We start from the raw sequence: 23,377 nt of genomic DNA on the forward strand, positions 1-23,377 counted from the left end.
CAAAACAACAACAAACCCAGAGTCAGGTAAGGCAGCATACACCTAAAATTTCAGCACATTTACAATCTCAGGAGGATCATTATAAATATGAGGTCAGCCTGAGATATAAGTTAGTCCAAGACCAGCCTAGACTACATTAAAAAAAATACTATCTCAAAACCCAACAAACAAAATTGAAAAAAAAAACTAGACAATCCCTCTACAGTCCGATTGTCGCTTGCAGCATCTATTGATCATACTCCAGCCTAATCCTGCCCCAGATCCAGATCTTTTAGGTGACTATGGCACTTCTCAGGCACTTTTCTCTCTGATGCCCTTAAACTCCATTCTGTCTCAGACAGCTGTACAATCTGGGCTCCATCAGAGTAATTGAGGTTACAGAGAAACACAAGAAGTCATTAAATGCGTTCACCTGCCTCCAGGCAGAGCTGTGATTTGTTCTTCCAGACACAAAGATGTCTCCCATGGACCAAAGAGTCTCACACAAAGGGTGACTCACTGGTGTCTTTGAGGAGTCAGTGCCACCCATTCACAGTCTTCCTGCCCATAAAACGGGTACTATGATGAGAACAGGGAAAGGTAAGTCCTTCAGCTTACACAGTCTGAAGGTTGTTGTGTGGGCAGGATCCACTCCCCCCTAGTATATGTGATGGTGGGAACAGGATCATCTCCCCCATAGCATATGTGATAGAGTAAAAGGGCCAAGCATTGTATAGCATCATCCTACCTGAGTCTTGAGAGTACCAAAGCTCAGCTCCAGACAGAAGCCTCAAGAAGCCTCCACCTGGTCCTCTTAGAATACTCATGCTCATTGTAAGGATGCTAGGAAGCCAGGTATGATCAAGATACCCTGGGACAGGGGGCTCCCAACAGTCAACATCAAGGCCCTGGATCCCTGCAGAAGGCCATCTTCCCACATCACCCCTGCCACCAGATAGCTGTGATATAACTTGCCCAACTGAAACCTGAAGAAGAGCTATGCAGCTGGCCTAACCCAAACAGCCAGCATGTTGCATCAGAGGAAATAAAACCTTGCTAAACTTTAGAATGTATTAGTCTCCTAAGGCAGCTACAGAAATTTGCTACACACTGGACCTAAAATGATAGACACTATTCTCCCACAGCTTTGGAGGCCAACAGCCAACACAAAGTGTCAGCCAGGCCATGCTTGCTGGGAAGGTGCCACAAAGAAGCCTTCTTGCATCTTCTAGCATCTGTCTGGCCTCCTTGACATTCTCTGGATTGTGTGGAAGGAGAGCGGCTGTACCTCAGTCATCCCAATGGCTGCCTCTACACCCTTGAGGCTCTTCCCACAGGATACCAGTGATGGGACTTGAGACTGAGCCCACCACAGGATAACTTCAGCTCAATTATATCTGAAAAGACTTCTCTTTAAAAATCAAAGGATTTCGTGGTCCAGAACTCAGAACTCTTGACAGTGGAGCACTCACAAGTGTGTATCAGAGTAAGAGATGCTGCCGTTTTTCTACTTCAAACATAGAAAGATAAATTTACTGGGTTTTTATTTTCTCAAGATTTATTTATTCTTATGAGTGTTTTGCCTCGTGCCTGGTTCCCACCAAGGCCAGAAGAGGGCACTGGATCCCATGGTGGTTGGAATGAGAATGGCCTCCATGGGCTCATGTGTTTAAATACCTGATCCTCAGTTAGTGGGACTGTTTGGGAAGGATTTGGAGATATGGCCTTGTTGATGGGGACATGTCACTGGGCTTAAAGGTTTCTAAAGACCTGTGTCATTCCCACTGTCCTCTCTGCCTCCTGCTTGCCAATCAAGATGTGAGCTCTCAGCTGTTCTGCCACAGTGCCTTTGCACTGCCATTATGGGTTCTAACGTTCTGCAACCACAAACCCTATTAAACACTTCCTTTTATATATTGCTTGGCCATGGTGTTTTGTCAGCACACCGAGATGTAACTAAGACAGATCCCCTGGAAGTTTAGTTATAGATGATTGTGAGGTGCCATGTGGGTCCTGCAACCAAACCCAGGTCCTCCGGAAGAGCAGCCAGTGTTCTTAACCACAGAGCCATCTCTCCAGACTCAGGAAGTTAAGTATAAACATAAGAAAACTAAACTGAGTAACACATTCTTAAGGGCAGTGCTGTCAATGAAGGTGTCATGTCTCAAAGTCTCCGACGTAGAAGACATGTAAGCAGAAATGTTATTACTTGCTGTGAGAACTCAATGCTAGGAAACTAGAAGGGGGCTGTGTGGGAAGAAGGGAACAAAGAGAGGGTTACACAAGAGTGTTTTAGAACAAGAAAGACAAGTGTTGCATATTTTCTTCCATGTGAAGAATATGTGTGTGTGTGTGTGTGTGTGTGTGTGTGTGAGAGAGAGAGAGAGAGAGAGAGAGAGAGAGAGAGAGAGGCAGACAGACAGACAGACAGAGGCGGGGGAAGCAGAGGAAAACTTCTTGAGATTTCGAGGGGACCAGCAAAAGTGAAGAGAGAAGAAGAGGGTAATGAGAAGATGAATATGAACTAAGTACAATGTATAACATTGTTCTTCATGTGAAGAGGCCATAAGGAGACCCTGTATTCTGGGAATGTGGACTTTTAAAGCCTCAGTGCTCCTACAAATGCAGCATGTGTTACTCCTTGGCCAGCATCAGGTACTCCCAACACCTTCATCCACACCTAGTTACATAATGGACTAATTAAGTAACTTTCTTTCTCACTCCCGCACATCCTTTCTGTGTGGTGTTCTGTCTGTGTAAAGCCGCAGCCTCCTTGGAGTTTCTGGTAACCATTGTCCCACTTCTGTCTGTACAGATGTTTAAAAAAGTGGCCTCTGTCAGCTTCCTCTGTTTCCTCTGCATTGACTCAACCTCTAACCCTATGAGACCTGACTTCCTCCAACAGTTCCTAAAACTGCTGCCTCTGGAGATTCCACGAACCAACAAGGCAAAGCCAATGCTGCTTCACCCTTGAAATCTGGCACCTGGCTGCACGCTGCTGTGCCAGCTCCGGTTCCCAAAGCATGTACCAGGTTGCCACACCTTGACCACACTATTCCTCCTCTTCACAGTTCTCTTCTGGTATGACTCATGTCCTGAATCCACTCTGTTTCTTTTCTTACAGGATAAAATAAATTCTGTGTTTGTGTGGGGTGGGGGGGGGGGACTGAACTCACTTTATCAGACTTGATGGCAAGTGCCTTTACCTGCTGGGCCATATCAATGATACCCCAAAATTCCTCCTTCACTCCCAAGTCTCACTTCAGAGATGACTTCCCAATCAACCTTTTCCATGACTTAGGGCTCAAACCCCAAGTCTGTGTTTCAAACTGCCCCGTGGAGATGCAGACATGGTGGGTACTTTGTATCCATCTGAATTTTAAAGAAAAGCCCTATAAGAGAAATTCAAACACATCCTCTCAAAACTAACTTTTAAATTTAAATTATGAGAATTAAAATTTTGTAAATGTATCCACACCACCTTTATCTCATTTGTCGGTAGAGGAATCTTGACAATATTAAATGTAGGAGACTTTAAAGAATCTTCCGAGGGCATAATATCTGCACACCTATTTGCTTGCCCCAAGTACAAGTCAAAACCTTGAATAATCTCATCCACCAGGGATAACACTTGTCACACATCTTTTAGCCCTTACCACATGTGTTCATCTGGTTATTGCCACATAGATATACGCACATGCTTACTTTTCAATAAAACAATGCCATGATACAACTTTCTGGCCTTTTAAAATCTTGTAAGGGTCTTTTTTTAAACTTTGTTTTCTTATTAGTATAAATATATATAACACAGACTTTCACATGAAAATATCCAGGAATAACCTCTCTTGGATACAATAATAGGAATCATGTGTTCCCAATTGATTTCTGTTTTTTTTTTTTTTTCCTCAAACAGCATCTCAAGTAACCCTGTAAGGCCTTGAAGTCCTCATTCTCATGTTCCAAGTGACAGGACTACAAATGTCAGCTAAATTTTCATCGCCAATTCAAATTTTAATCATCCTGCAAACCTACTTCTATTCAGACATTTTAATCTCTATTAAAAATGTCAGTTTAGGGCTAGAGAGATAGCCATTTCTCTGGTGTGAGCTTCGGTGCATCGGATAGGCCAGCCATCCAGAGAGCTGGGGTGATGGTTCTGTTACACAAGCAAAACATCCAAACAGACTGCTGAGCACACATAAGCCCTTTGCTAATCAACATATTTTTCTGAATCCTAAGACTTGGAGACAAACATCTTTATTCTGTGCTTTTAAAAACATGTATTTAAAAATAAATATGTTACTGTGACTTAGATACACATTTCAAATACATCATGTGGTATAGCCAGCTGAGGGAGAAATTAAAAAGTTGTTTTTTTTGTTTTTTGTTTTTGTTTTTTTTACAAAATGTCCTGTCTGGCCATTCCAGGAAATGATAGCAAGACTATAATGTTAAGGACTGATTGGAAAATACTATTAGGTTGCACATATTATATAAACAACTGTTGTTCTTTATAATCCCACATGAGTAGCACCATGCAACTTATTCTGTTATACTTGGAGACAGTAGAGATGTACATTGGCTGACAAATGGATAATGAAATTGTGGTACATTTATACAATGGAATGCAAGTTGGCTGTTAAGACAAATGAAATGCCTGGTAAACAAATGAAGCTAGAAAAAGAAATCATCCCGAGTGAGGTAACCTAGACCCAAAAGACAAATATTTTTTGTTTTCTCTTGCATGTAGATGTAAGCTTTCTGAAAATCACTTTCAGAACTTCTTTTGGCATGTGTTCTCAGAACTATTTGAGAAGGCACCCCAAACAGACCCAAGACTTTATAATTATCTCCCCTAATGGCACCTAAGGCCTCACTTGGTTCTCACGGACCTGTGTCTTCAAGCCCCATTTCTCATATTTATTTCAAGCTGATAATGTAATGTGCCTGTTTGAATGTTAATGATCATATAAAATTCACTGCTTATGGATGAGTATTCATGCTTTTGTACACACATGCACACACATATTCACATGCCCACACACACACACCCTCAACCTCCTGAAAGGGGTCATGTGAGGGAACAGAACAGAGACTTTGTTTTTCAGTAACATCCCCCTTTTTTAATTTAAAATCTCTATAGCAAAAGCAGTAAGAGGCTGATGCTGCCAACTGTTCAGTTACATCCAGAGGACTCTCAAATATTTGGTACAAAATTATCTGTACTTTCTATATGTTTTAATACTTTGAAAAAAAAATGGAGCCCATTCTCCCTGTAAGCAAAGTGCTCTTACACTGAGCTGTTGTTAAGACGCAGTGTTCTCTGAAAGGATTTCCAGAAATGTTTTGGGTAATGCATCCCCAGGGCCATGAACCCAACGTCAGCCTCTCTGCAGGCACAGCATGGCCAGGACAAAGGCCAAAAGGCAAGAGAGGCTCCCTCCTCTTCTGGTTCTTCATTTTGGTTAGCATCCATGACCATCGAAGGCAAGGCCAATGAAACATTTTTAATTCGTACTTTCGATCATGTCATTCCTCCCTCCCAATTCCTCCCAGATTTTCCCCAGCTCCCTGCCCATCCGAGTTTGCTCTCCTCTTTCTACAAACAAAACAAGGAACACAGCCACCCCCAAATAAAAACAAACAAGCAAACAAATGACTGAAAGATTTAAAAAATGTCTAAACAAAGCAGAATGAAACAAAGAGTTCACAAAAATACCACTGAGTACCTTTTGGGTTAGCCAAGTACCGCTGGCCACAGGGCCTGCCCTGATCTAGTCCATATTCCTAAGGAACTGATTTTTCAGTCTGCCAGCAGATATCAACTGCAGCTACCTTCAGGGGTAAGAAGCTGAGACTGGGGATGTCTTGAGCCTGTGCGGGCCAATACAATCTCTATAAGTTCATATGTGCAGCTACCCCGTGTGTCTGGAAAATCATAGCTCCAGCATTGTTTTTCTTATTATTTGATGGCCTCATTCACGTGTCTTTCATATGTGTATATATTTTAGGAATCTTCTATAGTAGTGGGTTTCTCTATGGTTTTTTCAAATGGCCTCTGCTGTCTAATATTCTCTCCTTCACCTTTTTCTCTCATCCCCTCCCTCCCTAATCCTTCTGTTCTAGTTTCTACTTTGTCTCTCCATAACAATATATTCTATTTTCCTTTCCTTGGGAGATCTCCTCCTCCACCTAGTCCCTTACTAGGCAATTATCCTCTGTGCTTGTTCAAACCACATGCTTTGAAAGCTTAAAAGCTTACATCTACATGCAAGAGAAAACAAAAAATATTTGTCTTTTGGGTCTAGGTTACCTCACTCGGGATGATTTCTTTTTCTAGCTTCATTTGTTTACCAGGCATTTCATTTGTCTTAACAGCTGACTTGCATTCCATTGTATAAATGTACCACAATTTCATTATCCATTTGTCAGCCGATGTACATCTCTACTGTCTCCAGTGTCTGCCTATTATGAATAGGGAAGCAATGAGCCTGGATGAGCAAGCATCTCTGCAGCAGAGTGGTTTATTGGATTTTGAGGTAGATGGATTCCCAGCTTCCTGAAGAATAGCCACACTGACTTCCACAGTGGTTGTACCAGTTTGCACTCCCACAAGCAATGAATTACTTTCCCCTCACTCTGGCCAGAATGCGCTATTATTTATTTTTGTGATCTTGGCCATCTATATGGTGTAAGATTAAAGTAGTTACAACTTACATTTTCCTGATGGCTAGGGTGTTGGTGTTGAACATTGCTATATTTCTCGGTGATTTTTATTTCATCTTTCGAGAACCCTGCTTGGTTCTGTTTCCAATTTTTAAATTGGGTCGTTTTGTTTTGTTGTTTTAGATCTTTATATATTCCAGACTCTAGCCCTCTATCAGACGCATAATTGGTAAAGATCTTTCTCCAGATCTTAGACTACCACTTTGCCCTAATGATGGTGTCGTCTGCTGCACAGAAGCTTTTCAGCTCCAGCTGTTCAAGAATTGTTGGTTTTAGTAGCTGTGCTAACAGTGTCCTACTCAGAAAATCTTCCTGAGCCGATGAGTTTAAGTCTATTCACCCTACTTTTTCTTCTATCAGATCCAGGGTATCTAATCTTATATTGAAGTCCTTGCTCTATTTGGATTTTTGTTCAGGGCAATAATAAGTATATATTTAATTCTTTTGCCTGTGGCCATCCAGTGTGACCAGCAATGTTTATTGAGGATGCTGTAGTCCTCTCCACTGTATACTTTTGGCTTTTTTGTCAAAAAAATAAAAAATATCATGTGTCAGAAGAGATCTGGATTTACATCCGGGTCTTCCATTTTATCCCATTAACCAATATGCCTGCTTTGTTTTTGTTTTGGGGCGGTTTCCAATACCATGCTGTTTTTCTTACAGATCTGGGATGACGATTCCTCCATCACTTCTTTTACTATTCAGGATGGTTTCCGCTATCCTGGTTTCTCTGTGTGTTTCTGTGCGTAGCTGCAGTTTGCTTTTCAGTTCTTTAAAGGCGTGTGTTGTGATCTTGGTGGGGATTACATTGAATGTGTGGACCGCTTTTAGTAGACGGCTGCTTTAAAGCATTAATTCTGCCCATCCATGAGCATGGGCGCTCGCTCCATCCTCCAGCACTTTCTTCACTTTCTCTCTTCACTGTCTTACAGCTTTTATAATACAGGTTTGTTCCTTTCTATTTCATTTCTTTAATTCCAGAGCCTGATTATTTCTTTCTGTTGCTATAAAACTTCCAGGTGTTGCTAGGTTACTAAACTAAGATCTCCAAGTTTTTATGTAGGCGCTGAGTGCTATGAACTTGCATTTTAGGATTGCCTTCATCATGTCCCATAGGTTTGGCTGGGTTATGTTTTCACTGTTATTCAGCTATAAAAAAGTTTTAATTTCCTTCTTGATTTCTGTTTTGACCCATTTTTCATTAGTAGTAAGTTCAATGTTTAGTTTCCACAAGTTTGTATATTTTCTGCTGTTTCTGTTGTTAAGATCCAGTTTTAATCTGTGGTGGAATGGGATGTTATTTCAATTTCCTTATATTTTTTGATTATAAGAAATTTATTTTTGTGTCCAAGTGTGTGGCAAGTTTTGGAGAAAGCTTCATGAACTGGTGAGATGAATGTGTAAGTGTGTGTAGTGTGTACACACGCGCGTGAATGCAAGCGTGGGTGAAATGCGCTGTACACCATCTGCTAGGTCCTTTGACTTATGACATTATTTAACTCCAGCATTTCTGTCTAGGTTTGGCCTCGATGACCTGTCTGTTATTAAGAGTGGTACTGAAGTCATCCATTATCACTGTGAGGCTCAATGTGTGACTTTAGCATGGTAGTGCTTCTTTTATGAACTCGGGTGCTCTTATGCTTTGGTGGATAATCCTCTTGGTGGATTTGTCTTTTGATGAATATGTAGGGTCCTTCCCCATCTCTTCTGATTAGTTTTTGGTTTGGTCTATTTTATCAGATATTAGAATAGCTATACATGCTTGTTTCATGACTCCATTTTCTTGGAATACCTCCCCCCTTCTTTTTGCTAAGGATATACATATATACATATATACATATATACATATATACATATATACACATATACATATATACATATATACATATATACATATATACATATATACATATATACATACATACATACATACATACATACATACATACATACATATATACATACATACATACATATATACATACACATATACACATATACATATATATCCTTGATGGTAAGATGTTATCTTAGATACAACAGAAAGACGGATCCTGTTTTCTAATTTTATAGTCTGTGTCTTTTCACTGGAGAATTGAGACCGTTAATATTGAGAGGTATGAATGAACAGTTTTTACTTATTCCTGTTATTTTTTTGCTGTGGTGTATGTCCCTACTTTTGATTTTGTGGTCTGAGTATATTTTCTGTGCTTTTGACCTAAGTTTCCTTTTCTTCTTCCTCTATTCTTATTATTTGTAGATTTGGTCACTTTATAGTGTCCTAGTTTTCCTTCACGGCTTATGTCTAACTTTTTTTTTCTTTTTTAGATTTAACACTTTCTCTGATTGTGCCACCCTCTCTTCTACCTTGTCTTCAAGACCTGAAATCCTCACTCCCATATCTTGTAATATGTCTTAAAAACAACTGTTTGTGTTTTAACGGTCTTCACTAATTTAACGGTCTTCATATTCTCTTTAAAGTTTATTGAACATATTCAAAATTGCTACTTTGAAGCCCTTGTCTCATGTTTCAGCTAAATTGTGTTTCTTGGGGCTTACTGTGATGGGATTACTGGCTTCTGGGCGAGGGGTACTACCTGGGCTGTTCATGTTTGTGATTTTGCACTTGGACTTAGGTATCTGGACTTAGGTGTACATATCTGGCCTTGTCTGTGTGAATGGGTGTTGCATTGTTTAGTTACTGTTGCATACTCTGAATACTACATAGTATATTGGCTATGAAGTTCCTAGTACAGTGCTTCTGTGGGTGGCCAGTGACACCCTAGAAAGAAGGGCTGAGATGGGCAGCAAGAGATAGCTAGAGAAGACGAGGGTCTGCATTGAGATGGAGAGTCCCAAGAGAGGTGGAGGTTGGGTGGGAGAAATGACTCTTGCAGGCAGGCTTCAGGAGAGCTAGAAGTAAGTCTAGAGACTAGAGAGATTGGAATGGAAGGCAGGGGTTATAACAAAAACTGGTCTACCTTGGTCTTAAGACTCTGTGGCTGCTGAGGGTGGGTCCCTGATGGAAAGTGTTCTGCCAGGGAAACCCTGGGTCTACAGCAAGAGCCCTTTGTTTTCAATCAAAAGACAAGAGAAAGATGGCTCGGCTGTTAAAAAGCCTGTGCTGCCAAGTCTGACAACCCAAGTTTGATTCCCTAGAACCCATATGGTGATCCTCTGACCTCCACACATGGGCATGGCACTTGAGTACCCACATACATACATGCACAAAGACACCAAAAATAGAGACATGCTTGTAAAAGATGGAGGGAGAGAGGGAAGGAGGAATGGTGGGAGGAAGGGAGGGAGGGAGGAAGAATATAAGGAAATGGAAGAAAGGGTCTGGGAAGACGGTTCAATGGGTTGCCATGCAAGGGGGAGGGGAGAACTGAGACAGCCAGGACCCAGGTAATGGCCAGGTGGGTACAATGACCTTCCTACAATGCCATTGTATGGAAGGCAGAGACAAAAACTCCTAGGGCAAGGTGACTAGCCAGACTAACCAAAATGGCATGCTTGGGGTTCAGTGAGAGAAAGTGATACCTGATGTCAACCCAGAGACTTCACGCACACATGGAGTCACTCATGTACATAGATACACATGTACCCACACACATGTGAACACACACAACCATACACACATACATATGCAAAAGAAAAAAGAGAGAAAGGAAGGAAGAGGTTGTGGTTGATTATAGTTCTGCATTTCTCAATCTAGTTGTAGTTGGACTACAGTAAGTTGGTAAGTTTTACCTCTGTTACGAGAGAACAAGAAAAGAGGAAGCCAGGAAGCTTTGAGAATTTTCTAAGCAGAGACACATGTTTTGTCCCAAATTCCAACTCCTCAGGAAAAGGCACACAAAAAACATGAAAAAAAAAAAAAAAACCTCACATTGTCTATTCACTCCTCCCAGGGAAAACATACAATATGTCATATGATTTGAAATCTTATTTTGTCTAAGGTGGTTGGGGTTTATACACTCAAAGGAGATGTTGACTGAATTAAACTAATAAGCAAAGTAAAAAACAAACAAACAAACAAATCACTATTCAAGGAATAAGGTAGTAGGAAGGAGAACCGGTAACAGTGAGCATCATCTCGGGTTGTACTTCAACCAAAGAGAAGAAATGCATGGCTGCTTTCATTGCTTTAAGAAAGGCAAGGGGTCAATGATTAACACATGAACACTTTAAGGAACGGTAAACTTGATAAATGGTAAATGGCTGGGGTAGGAGATGGTTAAGTAGTTGGAGTAGTGAATGGTTAAGGAGACGAGCATTCGCGGGGCCGGAGGTGGGAGCAGAAAGTGGTGGACCTGTTCTGGAAGTCAACATGGTAAACAAGCACAGGGAACTAAAGCTGGCTCAGAACTAAGGCTGGGCAAGGTCATAAAGACCTGAGCACGGATGCCATTGCCCGAGTAAAAAGCTTGGCATGACTGCATGCTCCTGTAAGCCCAGCTCTAGACAGCCAGCCTAACCAAAACCAAAAAACCAAGAGCATACCAAATGTCCTCTGGCTTCTGCATGAATATATGGGTGAATACACAAACACATAAACATATACATTTGCAAAAAAAAAAAAAAACCTAACTAAAAAAAACTTAAACTTTTGAAACAAATAATTCTATTACCAGAAATGCTATGGGAGTATTTGCAGAAGCACAGAAAACACGCTAACTGGGAATTACCTTTATCCCCAATAATAACTACTTTAGTGAATCATAATACATTTACATTATTTATAATATAAATCTACATTAAATGACTTGGAGAGTTGTTGACACATATTCAAGATTTCAATGCAGTATGCACAAGATGACTTTGTTTTTGTAAAAATCAGAAGAAAGTGTATCCAAATGCTAATAGGTATTACTAATTTATGAGTGGTTGAAATGTGGGTATTTTTCCTTTTCTCTTTACTATACTTTTGATTTAGATGGTTTTAAGTTTCATGAGGAAATGTGGGTCAGGGAGATGGCTCAGCAGGTCAAAGCACTTGCTTGCTCAAGCCTGATCATCTGTGCTCAGCAAAATGTCTGCAACCCAAGGAAAAAGCCAGATGTGGTGTTTCACATCTGTAGTCCCAGCGCTCTTACCGTGGTGAGATTGGAGGTAGACCCAGGAGAAGCTAATGAACCAGCTTGCCTAGAGTACATTCTGGCAGAAACGAGAGACCCTGTCTGAGCAGGGAAGAAGAGGAGCACTGACTTCCAAAAGTCATCATCTGAACTTAATGCACAGCTCATGCAAATGCTCACGCCCTGTCTTCTGTTCTGCCTACAATTTCTGTTCTCCTTTCTGCTCCCCCAAGGTATTACTTCAAGGAGATGCACTTGGGTCCCATGTGCATGCATGCATATGTGTGATCTATTCACAATGATGAATCTCAATGGAAAGAATGGTGGAGACCTGGAAGCTGGCTATGGTCATGTGTGCTTGTAATCCAAGCACATGGGTGGATGAAGCATAAAGATCATCATGAGTTCAAGACCAACCTGGGCTAAATATAAGACTGGATGCTTATGGGACCAGGAATGGTATGTTTCTCTTGCTTCAGCCCTTAATAAAATTGCTTGAGATATTATTACGTAACTAGCTGTTTGCTATTGAAAAGACTCAAGTGGCCTTGCTTCTTAAGAGTTCTCCAGCAAGAAGACCAGTAGGACTACCTCCTGCCTTTTTATGTCCCTGTTATAGAAACCAGATGGTTTGTGACATCATCCCATTCCTTCTCCAACTCTGTGTGGAGCACTGAGGCAGGAGACCTTGTCTCTGAGCTCTGCCTCTCTCTCTGCGAAGCCATATGGTGCCTATCCATTAGCCCGCGGGGAAGTAAAACCTGCCTTCACAAATGCATGTGAGGGAATCCTCTGCAAGACAGGTACTTGCTGTTAACCATTGAGTGTTTCTCCGGCCCTAAGTTGTCATTTTTCTTTAAACTTTGTTTTATTGATTATTATTATTATTGTGTATATATATGTGGGGGTGAGGGGTGCAGGCATGACACCAGAAGACAACTTTATAGAGTCAGTCTTTTCCTTCTGCCTCCCTGTGGGTTCTGGGCATCAAATGCAAGTCACCAGGCTTGTACAGCAAGACACTTTACCATTGAGCCATTGCCCCATCTCTCCTTCCTGCCTCCCTCCCCCTCCCCTCCCTCTCCCTCTGCTACAGTACTGAGTTTGGTACATGCTGGACAGGGGTTCTGCCAAAGAGCCATACTCCCAGCCTTCTTTTTACATTTGAGACAGGGTTCAAGTTGCAGAGGCTGGATTTGGTCTTTTGTAATCCTCCTGCCTCAGCCTCCCAAATAGCTTGAATTACAGGTTTTTGGTACCTTGGGGTTCTCCTTGAATGAAGTCTTTATGTCACTTTATTCTTTCTTAGCACCTGGTTTTATAAAAATTCTTCTATAAAAATCACCCTAATGATGACTGGTATGCCTTATGCTTGTTCTACATTTAGAATTTTTAATTGCATGATTATCATGTGTGTGCGTATGAACGGGGATGCTCCTAGCATGTCCTACCTGATGGTTTCCAGCATGTGAATATACAGTCCTGAGAGCATGAGAGAGGCGGGACAGCCATGGGTGACAGCTGCTGCCAGTATTTACGACTTCCTCTGGGGTTGGCGCTGGCCCTGCACTGGGCAACGCTGCTTGCAGGAAGCCACAGAAATTTGCATGCAGTGGGGAACATTTTTCACAGACTGTATGTAAGACCAGGCTCACTCCTGGTTGAGGCCGAGGCCCAAAGCTGAGTTCTTTGCAACTGTAATTTTTAGTATGTCAGATTATAATATTTCATTAATAGGAAGAACAAATATCTTAAGGACTATCATTGTTATAGGTGAAAATATGAAAGTGTTCTAAAAGTTCCAATGGCCTTGTTTCAACACAGTCTTACTTTTGGAAACTCATCTACTTTAAAAACCAACGCACACACGTGTAAGATAAACGATTTTCTCCATGTTTGACACAGCACCTTGTTTACATCCTAGGCACTGCTCAGATGCAGAACTGTCAATGCTGATACTGAAATGAGTTTCTCAAAAGTTAGTTCTTTGCACTTTAAGGAAATTCTTAAAACACGCAGATCAAAAGAGCACAGGCCCAGTGCAGAGGGCCAGCGTAAGAGCAGTCCACAGTGCTGGCTGCCACTGTTAACTGTGGCCTTTACAAATGACAGTCTTGTGCAACTACACGGACAGCTTCACTTTCCCCTTCTTTCTCGTTTCATTTCTCTCTGCAGGGTAAAACACCTCCGCTTCGGGGAGGAAAGAGTTTATTTGGTTTGCAGTTTCATGCCACAGCCCATCGTTTTGGGGAAGTCAAAGCAGGAATTCAAGCTGTGAATCGGGTCCACAACCAAGTGCTAGAGGCGCACATGCGCACATGCGCACATGCGCACCCTGGCTTGCTGAAGTCGCTCTCTTCACTCTTGCGCAGCTTATGATCGAGTCTGTCAAACGGCGCTGCCCCCACCGAGCTACCTCTCCCTCCATCAAACAACAATGAAGAGAATCTAACAGAGACATGCCCACGGGCAAACCCGATGTAGACAACCCAGCATTTTTGACTCTCTTCCCAGGTGACTCTGGATTGTGTCAAGTAGACAATTCAAGCTAGCCGCATCTTCTGTCCAGGACCACTGAGTGTCCTAAGGTTTCTGATAGCATAACGTCTGAAAGTCAGTATTCGACTTTAAGTGGCTGGTTTTAATGTTACATCCACACTAAGTACAAGTATTAACCCACTCTTCTGAAAGTTATACCTGACAAGCCCTCAGCATAATTCTTGCACTCAATACACAAAGTGGTTTAATAGGGAGGGGAAGAAAACTCTTTTTAAAAAAATACAATTTATACTCTTTCCAAAAGATTGGAAAACATATTTTACTTTCCCAAGTGGGTACTTCTTGGAACATTCTGCTCCAATGAGTGTATTTGGGGTTCTCAGCACAATGTGGCACATGTGAGAGACAGAACCCCAAGAAAGCTGCAGGTGGCCACTGGCATCCCCCCGCCAAGCCCCAAATGACCTCTGCCTGAAAAATACTGCCCTTTGTACTTTGTCTTCTTAGGGTCTCTAGTATCATCTCAGATTTGATGCTATTAAGGACGACGATGACCACAACAAAGCTAGTGGTACTGACGTGTGCGCTGACAGCTATGTAAGGGTTATTCTGAACCAGGCCGTATAACCACTCAGTCTCTACTTAATCTTAACTGTCAGAAGTGGGAGGAGCTTCGGTCAGCTATTACAGCCATTCCCACTGACGCAAAAACGGGGCATGACGGTGCACAGTTGCAGCCCCAGCTTGGAGTTCAAGGCCAGTTAAAGACACAAAGTGAGACCTTGAAGAGGCTCAAAGAGAGGGAGTGGGGAGATCAAATGTGAGAAGAAAATGAATATGCCCAATGGTATACAGAGAGTTTGCAACAAAACTCTGTAAGGAAATTTGAATGTACGGTGGCTCTTGTTTTTTTTTTTTCTAACACTGTTTTGCTGGGGCTGGGGGCTTATGGGGAGTTTGCTTCTGCTTTGTTTGGTTTTTTGTTACAAGTTCTCTGTATGCAGCCTAGATTGGCATTCAGCTTGTGATCCCTTGTCTCAGCCTCCTGAAGGCTGGGATTGTAAGCAAGTCCACCAGCCTGGCTAAGGACCTTAATCCTTGACCTAGGGTTACACCAACCCCATAGCTCCTTGCAAGAGTGCCTCCAGGCTTGTGCTAGGTCCGGGACAGTCACTTCAGATCAGTATCACCCCTCCTGAATCCCTAAGATCTTCCTGCCCTTGTTCCTTGCTTCCTGGCTTGTTTCTTTCTCCTGACCGGGACAGAGTGAGGAGGAGCAGCTAGGCAGCAATGACAGCCATCAGAAACTCCATCCCACGCCCTTGCTGCCCCACCAAAGCCTGAATCGGGAAAAGGCTCCCATAGGAAGACTATGGATTATGATAGAATTAATGACTTTAGCGTAGCACCCTTTAGCATTTGTATACAGTCCACATTAATAATTAATTTGACAGATGAAATCGTTAAGGAAGTGGAAGGTCTTGCTCACAACTACACAGTGAAGCTCCACAGGCCCTCTTAAGTCCCTACTGCTGCTCATTTACTGAAGGATGGCGATTTCTGGTGACTCAGGCTTCACTCACTAACAGCCCAAAGATGAATTACTGTGGATCAGCTTCCCACAGGCCAAAAAAAAAAAAAAAACCAACCTTGGAAGTCCTCCAGAACGCTGCCCTTCCACTTTATCTTTTAGCCAGGCAGTCTAGATTTCCCAGGTCAAAGCAAAAAAAAAAAAAAAAAAAAAAAAAAAAAAAAAAAAATGCTCCTGAATACTTGTCAGCAGTTTTCAGTGGAGGAAACACTGCCGCTCAATTCTACCGAGAACTTTGTTAACTCACGGAGATGTCTTGTGTGCAACTCTGATTATAAACTGGAAATCCCTGTGTCCTTCGCCTCGCTGGCGTGCTATAAACCTTTAAACGTCACTACAGCTCGTTCCCTTTCGCTTATTTAAAGGAAGAATTTTTAAAAATCTTTTTTTCCACTTCAGGGCTGGCTCCTTTTGGACCAAGGTATAAAAATAGCGATGCCATCAGAGGCCAAGATGTTTTCTGGAAAGAGGTGGATTGAAAGAGCCCTAACCCTGGACCACGGACGGATCTGCTTCAAAGCAGAGCTGATTTCGGGCACTTAGCTTCTTTCCCCTTTCTCGGGACTGAAAGGAAGGCGGAATTTGTAAAGCCGAGTCCGGGCGCGCGGCCCCGAGGACCCGGCGGCGCGCGGTGCGCTCTCCCGGCCGGGCCACCTGTCAGAACAGCGAGGGCGGTGGAAGCCACGCGGGGTGGGGCGTGGTGATGCGAGACCCTGCTCCGGACAGCGGCACGGGTGACCGAGGACGAGGCTGAGTCCCCGCGCGCCCGCCGCAGTCGCCACGGGGAGCCGCGCGCCACTCCGCGGACTGGCCGGGAACCACGCCGTCTTACCTGTTGATCTTGAGCGCGAAGGCGCGGCGCTCGGCGCTCGGTAGCGTGGCCATGGCGCGCGCGCGCGGGTCCACGGCTTCGGGGCTCGCGGGGATCCGGGGGGACGGGACCCGAACGCACAGCCGCTGCAGCGCCCCGCGCGCCCGCCTCCAGCCTCATCTGTCAGCCGCGCCGGGGAAACTTCCGCATTTCCACCTTGGCCGCGCCGCTCCCGGGGGGAGGGCTCTGCACGGCCGCCCGCCTGCGGCGCCGCCGGGCCTGGCACGCACCGAGCGCTCGGCGAGGGCGTGGACGCCGCGCCGAACCCGCGCTCCGGATGCTTAGAGTCGCCGGCCGCCCGTGCGCGCTTCCCGCTGCTGACCCGGGGCCGACCGGCACGGCGGCTGCCGAGAGCGGACGGCGAACGCTGGCCGGAAACGCCGGAGGCCGGAGTCGGAGGGCGACTGGGGCAGCGAGAGCCGGATCCAGAAGCAGCCAGCGGGGTCTGGAGGGGCCACCCCGTTCCTGGGAACTTTTTTTTTTTTTTTAAGGGCCAACTCTTAGGACATCGGTCAACTTTTTGCCCGCCGAAGGCGCACTGTCATTCATGGAACACTTTTACTATAATGGTTCCATCCCAGGAGTAAATATTAACTGTATGATTTTTCTTTTTACAACCTGAGGGAACATCATAGACAGCGTTGAGATTCACCGGTATCTCAGCTGAGTTCTGTTTCACTTGTAGAAACCTGACCAGCTCAACCCTGACACAAAGGAGAAATCTGGAAAAACAAACAAACTCCAAAGGACGAGAGTGGGAAAGACTGTGCCTATTTCAAGTGTTAAATTTGGTTCAAGTTGTGCCGTATGAACTCTCGCTGTCTCTGCATGTCAACTTGCCTTCAAAAATACGAAAGGGCTATATTTTTGGTTCAAAGCTGCAGAGTCTAGATATGGAAGCCACAAGCCGCATGTGGCTGTTGACCACTTGAATTTTTGGTTAGTCTGAAGTGAGATGGGTTTGGAAAATAAATACACACTGCGTTTCCAAGACAGTACAGAAAAAAAAAAAGCAAAATGTCTTAATTTTTGTATTGATTGCATGCTAGAACAATCCTTTGGAATCTGTTAAATGAAGAAACCTATTGTTAAAGATAATTTCACCTGTTTGTTTTTTCCCTGTATTAAAATGTGGCTCGCATTAAGAAAATGTAAGAATTACTTCCTTGGTTCACATTTGTATTCTTACTGGACAGCAATGGTGTACTACAACTTAATTTGTAACCTAATACTAAAATACTCCACCGTGTGCTATTTATTCTTGGCCGCTTTCTTCCTCTCCTTTTGTGTAGGTAGTTGAGTAAATCTTCCAAGCTGGTTAGGTAACTCTTCCCTCCCCCAAGCCAATGCCTTTAAGCTTATAAGACAATGTGTAGGACATAACAACACAGAGACAATAAATACAGACTAGAAACAAGTCTTTAATAAACAACACCAACTATTACTTGTAATCCAACCCTGTAATCCCAACTACGCAGAAAGCCGAGGCAAGAGGATCACAAGTTCAAGGTCTGCCTGTGCCACAAAGCAACTGCAAGGCCTTAGCATGCTCAAGGTTCTGGGCCATTCCCAGTGTCAATTATTTTTTTTTTTTAAAATCTGTTGTTTCTGTCTGGCAAGGGTCTCCTAAAGATATTTACTACAATGGAATTTATGGGGAAATACTAAGATATTAAAAGAATGTGTGTGTGTGTGTGTGTGTGTGTGTGCATCTTCATTCTGCAAACAATAAGTAATCCATTGAAACATGTTTGCAGGAGCCTTTGGTCCACTTACAGATGGGCTTCTCTTGGGTTTCTAACGTTCATGGCATACACACTCATACAGAACAAAGATATACTTGTTTCCACACAAACCCAGTAAAATGCAATGAGAATATCCTACATTTTCAGATTTTTCCATTAAGGAAACTTACTTGAGTTGGTCAGGAGACTATCATGACATCTCACACCTTGACTCACATTATACTGTATTCGATATATAATATCTTACCGTGGAGCTTAGATTAATCTAATTACCATTAGGTCAGCCATTATCCGTGTCAATTCACACTTAGAAATGACTCGACATTACCTTAACAGTCACTTAAATCATCAAGAGATGTGTTATCTGTGGAGCTAGCCATAGCTTTATCTGATCTCATATGAGTTTGAAGCTCGCCAGCGAACCTCAGGAGTAGCCGTCCAAACTTCTCTCTGCATCCTCGCTGCCTCTCCAGTTCCCTGTACTTGAGCTTCTCTCTTTATTCCTCCGACAGAGCTAACTGCACAGCTTCCCTTCCTCATGTGCTGGCCTCTGGGCCTTCCTCTTTCTCTATAAATTTGTGTCATTCAACTTTGTTTCTCCTTTTTACAAAAACGTTGCTTTTGACTTCTGTGACCATCCATCCGTGCATCAATTACGTTCAATTCTCACTTAGTTTTCCCCAAACTTTATTTTTCTTTAACTTGCATCTCACTTGTTTTATTTAACAGACAGCTAAATGACACCCAAACTGGACACCATTTCCAGCCCCTTGACAAATTAACCAGTTAACTAATTCATAATAACCACTAAGTAATAACATTGTCTCCACCCTACAACAGAGGAAACTGAGGATCTGATGGATTACGGTGGCTTAGCCGAGATCCCAGAGCAGTGAGTGCAGAGCCGTGTCCTGTCCCCAAGTTCTGCCTGTCACCTGGACACTTCCGCTTAAACATCTTCAAACTCCACAAAGCTAACAGCTCTCCCTCTAATAATCACTCACATCTGCTGTTGGCAATACTTCCCTATTCCTTGGATTTAAACTTTGGGGTTACTCAGTAGAGGAAAAGCCATAAGTTCTGGCTATGGCTTCAGCTTTGAGTTGACTGTGATCCCAATGACTCACCACCTTTGGATCAGAGTCCTTCTCCTTGGAAGAGCATCACCTGCTTGCTGCTGTCTGAACTACAAGAAGGTGTCAACTCTAGCTCCCTCCTCACCTTTACCTTTCTGATCTAACCACCTTGCAGGGGCTGCCATGCATTCGGCATAAAGTGTCACTTCTTCATAAACATACCAGTGTGTCCCCACTGACTCCATCCTGGCTCATGAGTTCATGTCAGGATAACAAAACCACTCTTTAAATGGCCTCCCTGCTCCACTCCTTGCTTACTCCGGTCTAATTCTGCCACTGCCTTCATCCCTGCCACTACCCTCAGTAGTTTCTCAATCAAACGCATCCTCCCCCTCAGTGACTGACAGGCCTGCCTCAGTCAAAGCAGGGCAGACCTGCAACCCGTGGTAAGAAGACAGTGTTCTTTCTTCTGGGGTCTATCTGTTACTGTTCCTGCTCTCTTCAGCCTGCATTGCCTCCAGTTTCCCTCCATCCTTTAGTGTTTGAGACAAGTCTGTATGTCCACACAAGGGAGAGAACTTTCTCAGTTTGCCAGGACTCTGTTTGTTAGGAAGTCTATCTCGCCTTCAGTAAACACATCCTAGTAGAATTGAGGATGCACCAGGGCTGGTCTACAGAGGGAACTGAGGCCGTTGGCATGTCTCTTCCCTTCTAAAAACTACCTCTACAGCCTCCCAAGATTCCCTCAGATTGTACTTGAAGGTCACCCTCCATGATACCGTCTGAATCCTTGTCCGACTTTGTCTTCTCCATAGCCCTTATGTGGATACACTGTGTTTGTATGTTGGAAGGGTGAGTGAGTCTGAGTGTCGTGAGAGTATAGCAAGAGGACAGTTTACTCTTCATGGTATAAGGCAAGCAGACTACGAGAGAAAGCTACATTGAATGTTTTGCTTGTTTTTAACTTATTACTCTTCATGCTGATAGTGCATAAGTTCCACAGAACACACACACATTCACACACACACATACACATACTTACACACACATACATACACATACATACCTACACACACATATACACACATACATACACACACATACACACACATACATACACACACATACACACATATACACACATACACATAAACACACATACATATACACCCACATACATACACACATACACACACAATCACACGCATATACATACACATACATACACACACATACATACACACACATACACACACATAGACACACATAAACACACATACACACACACATACATTGGTTTGTCTCTTGTTTATTTTTCCAGCATCTGGAACAAAGCCTCACACACTTACACAAGTGGAGGCACACATACATTCACTAACTACTCATTAAAATGAACCTGAGTAGAAGTAGCCACGTTCCCCATGTCCTTCAGAAGGAAGCGAGACCAGCATGTGTTATTCTCTTGAATATTTTGATTTGCCTTTTGATGAATGTTTTCCACCTTTGCTTTGTATCTTTTTTAAATCAGCACATAATACATTTTAGTGTCTCCACTATAGGATTTATATTGGATCCAAATGCAGGTATTCTGTATTCTGTGGGAACAGTCACACTCCTTTATTCTGCAACTAGAAGGACTTTGGGTGGATTCGTTAAGAAACCTCTCCCTTACCCACACACTTTCTAACCACTCTCAAACCCTCTCCAAGTGGTCACAATAGCTTAAGTCCTGTACCGGTGACAGCAGTAGCAACACAATTAACAATACCGTTGTTCTCTGACTTCCTAGGGCTCATGGTCTAGGAATGAGACACACGGAGAAGGAAAGGAGGCCGGGGCTCTGTGGAATACCACAGGAACCTTCCACTGTACGAAACTCTGGGAGAGTGAGGAAGCGTGGGCAGGAAATGACTTATTCTTGAGGGGAGGGAGAGAGCAGCAGAGAGATTGACACCAAACATGATGGCTTTGTTGCCATAGTGATGTTGGAACTGAGTCCTAATGGCCAAGTTAGGCAGGCAGAGAAGAATTACCAGGCTATCTCAGGCAGAAAGAGCACTGTCCGACACAAGCAGAAAGGTAGGCGCTACCAAAGAAGTAGAACACAAAAACCAAACAACAACAACAACAACAAAAAAAAAAAAAAACCCGAAGCCTTGGTAGACAGGGCCTTCCTGCAAATAAAAATTGCTTTTTGCATGTACACGGTATTCCTCTGGGAGAAATCTCTTCCCACCTGGCATTTCACAATGAGAAGTAACTGATATCCAGGAGACTATGGGACAGCGTGAGATGGGGAATATGCCTCCTACTTCTGGCAAATTTTCTTGATTTACACATAAACACTGATGCTAATGAAGGAATGTGTATTGGTTGAGAAATACTTTAGACAATACTCATGCATTAGCTGCAATCCTCACCACTGTGACCAATAACTGAGAAGAAGCAGCTTTATGGAAGAAGGTTTATTTTGGCCCTCGGTTGGAGGGGACAGCCCATCCTAGTGAAGAGGGTGTAGATGCAGGATCTGGCTCATGGGCGTGGCAGTAAAAGTGTGAGAGTCCTCACTCACAGCTAGGCAGATCAGGAACCAGAAAACAGAATGCTGGCTGTCCTTTTACCTTTTGTCATTCAGTCTAGAATGGGAAGGGCACTGCCCACAGTAGGACAGGTCTTCTCTTCAGCTAATTATCCCTTGATGTACCCAAAGGTGTGCTTCACTAATACTATAGACTTTCCTAAAGCAAAAACAAACAAAAAAACATTGATTCTTTGTGAATTTCATATCATGCCCCTTAAGTCCCACCTATCTCCCTGCCTCTGCCCTTGCACCCTGCCCAGCAAAAGAAAACAAACAAAAATAAAAACAACAAAAGAAGAGAAAAAAAAAAAACTTAGTTCCCCCTGTGGAAGCGTTGGTGTTTCACACAATATGCCCTTTGCCCAAACCAGCTTTACTTGCAAATGCTCATTACGATGTGTCAATGGTCTGGTTCCAGGCCTCTGGCTTCTATACTATCAATACTAGTTCCTCACTGGGGCTCCTCTCAGATATCCTGCTGTTGCCCTGTGTGATGGAGATCCTGCAGCTTTGGATCTGCAGGTCCAGCCCATTCATGTGCTCCAGCAGTTCAGATGGGGTAGATGCTTGCTTGGGCCTGGGTGGTGGTTATGCTGTTCACCCTGCCACCTCTCCCCCACCTGCACCAGCAGGGCCAGCTCTCCCTCTTTGCCTAGGTGAGGGGCAGGGCCAGCTCTCCCTCTTTGCCTAGGTGAGGGGCAGGGCCAGGTCTCCTGCTTGTGGCTGCAGGCAAGGGGCAAGACTGGCTCTCTCACTCTCAGACTGAAGCCATCAGGGTCATCTCTCACATGCCCACACCACTAAGGGCAGCTCTACTGCTACAGGTATGTCTTAATCTAAACAAGTTTACACTCACAATTAACTGTCATAGCTCCAAAAATCATATAGTGCTGATCCCCTCGTCCAGGTACTTCTGCTTCTCCCCGGAGTACCATATGGCTCTATAGCAATAATTCTCAACCTTCCCAATGCTGTGGCACTTTAATATAATTCCTCATGTGTGGTGACTCCCAACCATAAAAATATTTCATTGCTATTTCTTAACTGTAACTTTGCTACTGTTATAAATCATAATGTAAATATCTGATATGCAGGATATCTGTTGTGCAACCCTTGTGAAAGGGATCACATCCCACAGGTTAAGAGCTGCTGCTCTAAGAGCTGTATCTGACTCTGTGGACTTTGGATAACTTTTCCCTAACCACTCTAGCCTTAATAGGAGATGTTC

The 23,377-nt window shown here is 43.4% G+C and overlaps 1 protein-coding gene across 2 annotated transcripts in view; it reads right to left on the reverse strand.

The window, feature by feature from the left end:
- The window catches only part of DOCK8 (dedicator of cytokinesis 8), a gene marked incomplete at its 5' end in the record, with an annotated part of 175,940 nt that extends 159,179 nt beyond the window's left edge, over positions 1 to 16,761 (reverse strand). For both annotated transcript variants that reach the window (XM_080911132.1, XM_080911133.1), the window contains one exon: positions 16,709 to 16,761. In XM_080911132.1, coding sequence (XP_080767258.1) covers positions 16,709 to 16,761 — 53 coding nt within the window. The remainder of the gene's footprint in view (positions 1 to 16,708) is intronic.
- Positions 16,762 to 23,377: the final 6,616 nt, after the last annotated feature.

Source organism: Micromys minutus (genome assembly GCF_963924665.1).
Source record: "Micromys minutus genome assembly, chromosome: 2".
NCBI lineage: Eukaryota > Metazoa > Chordata > Mammalia > Rodentia > Muridae > Micromys > Micromys minutus.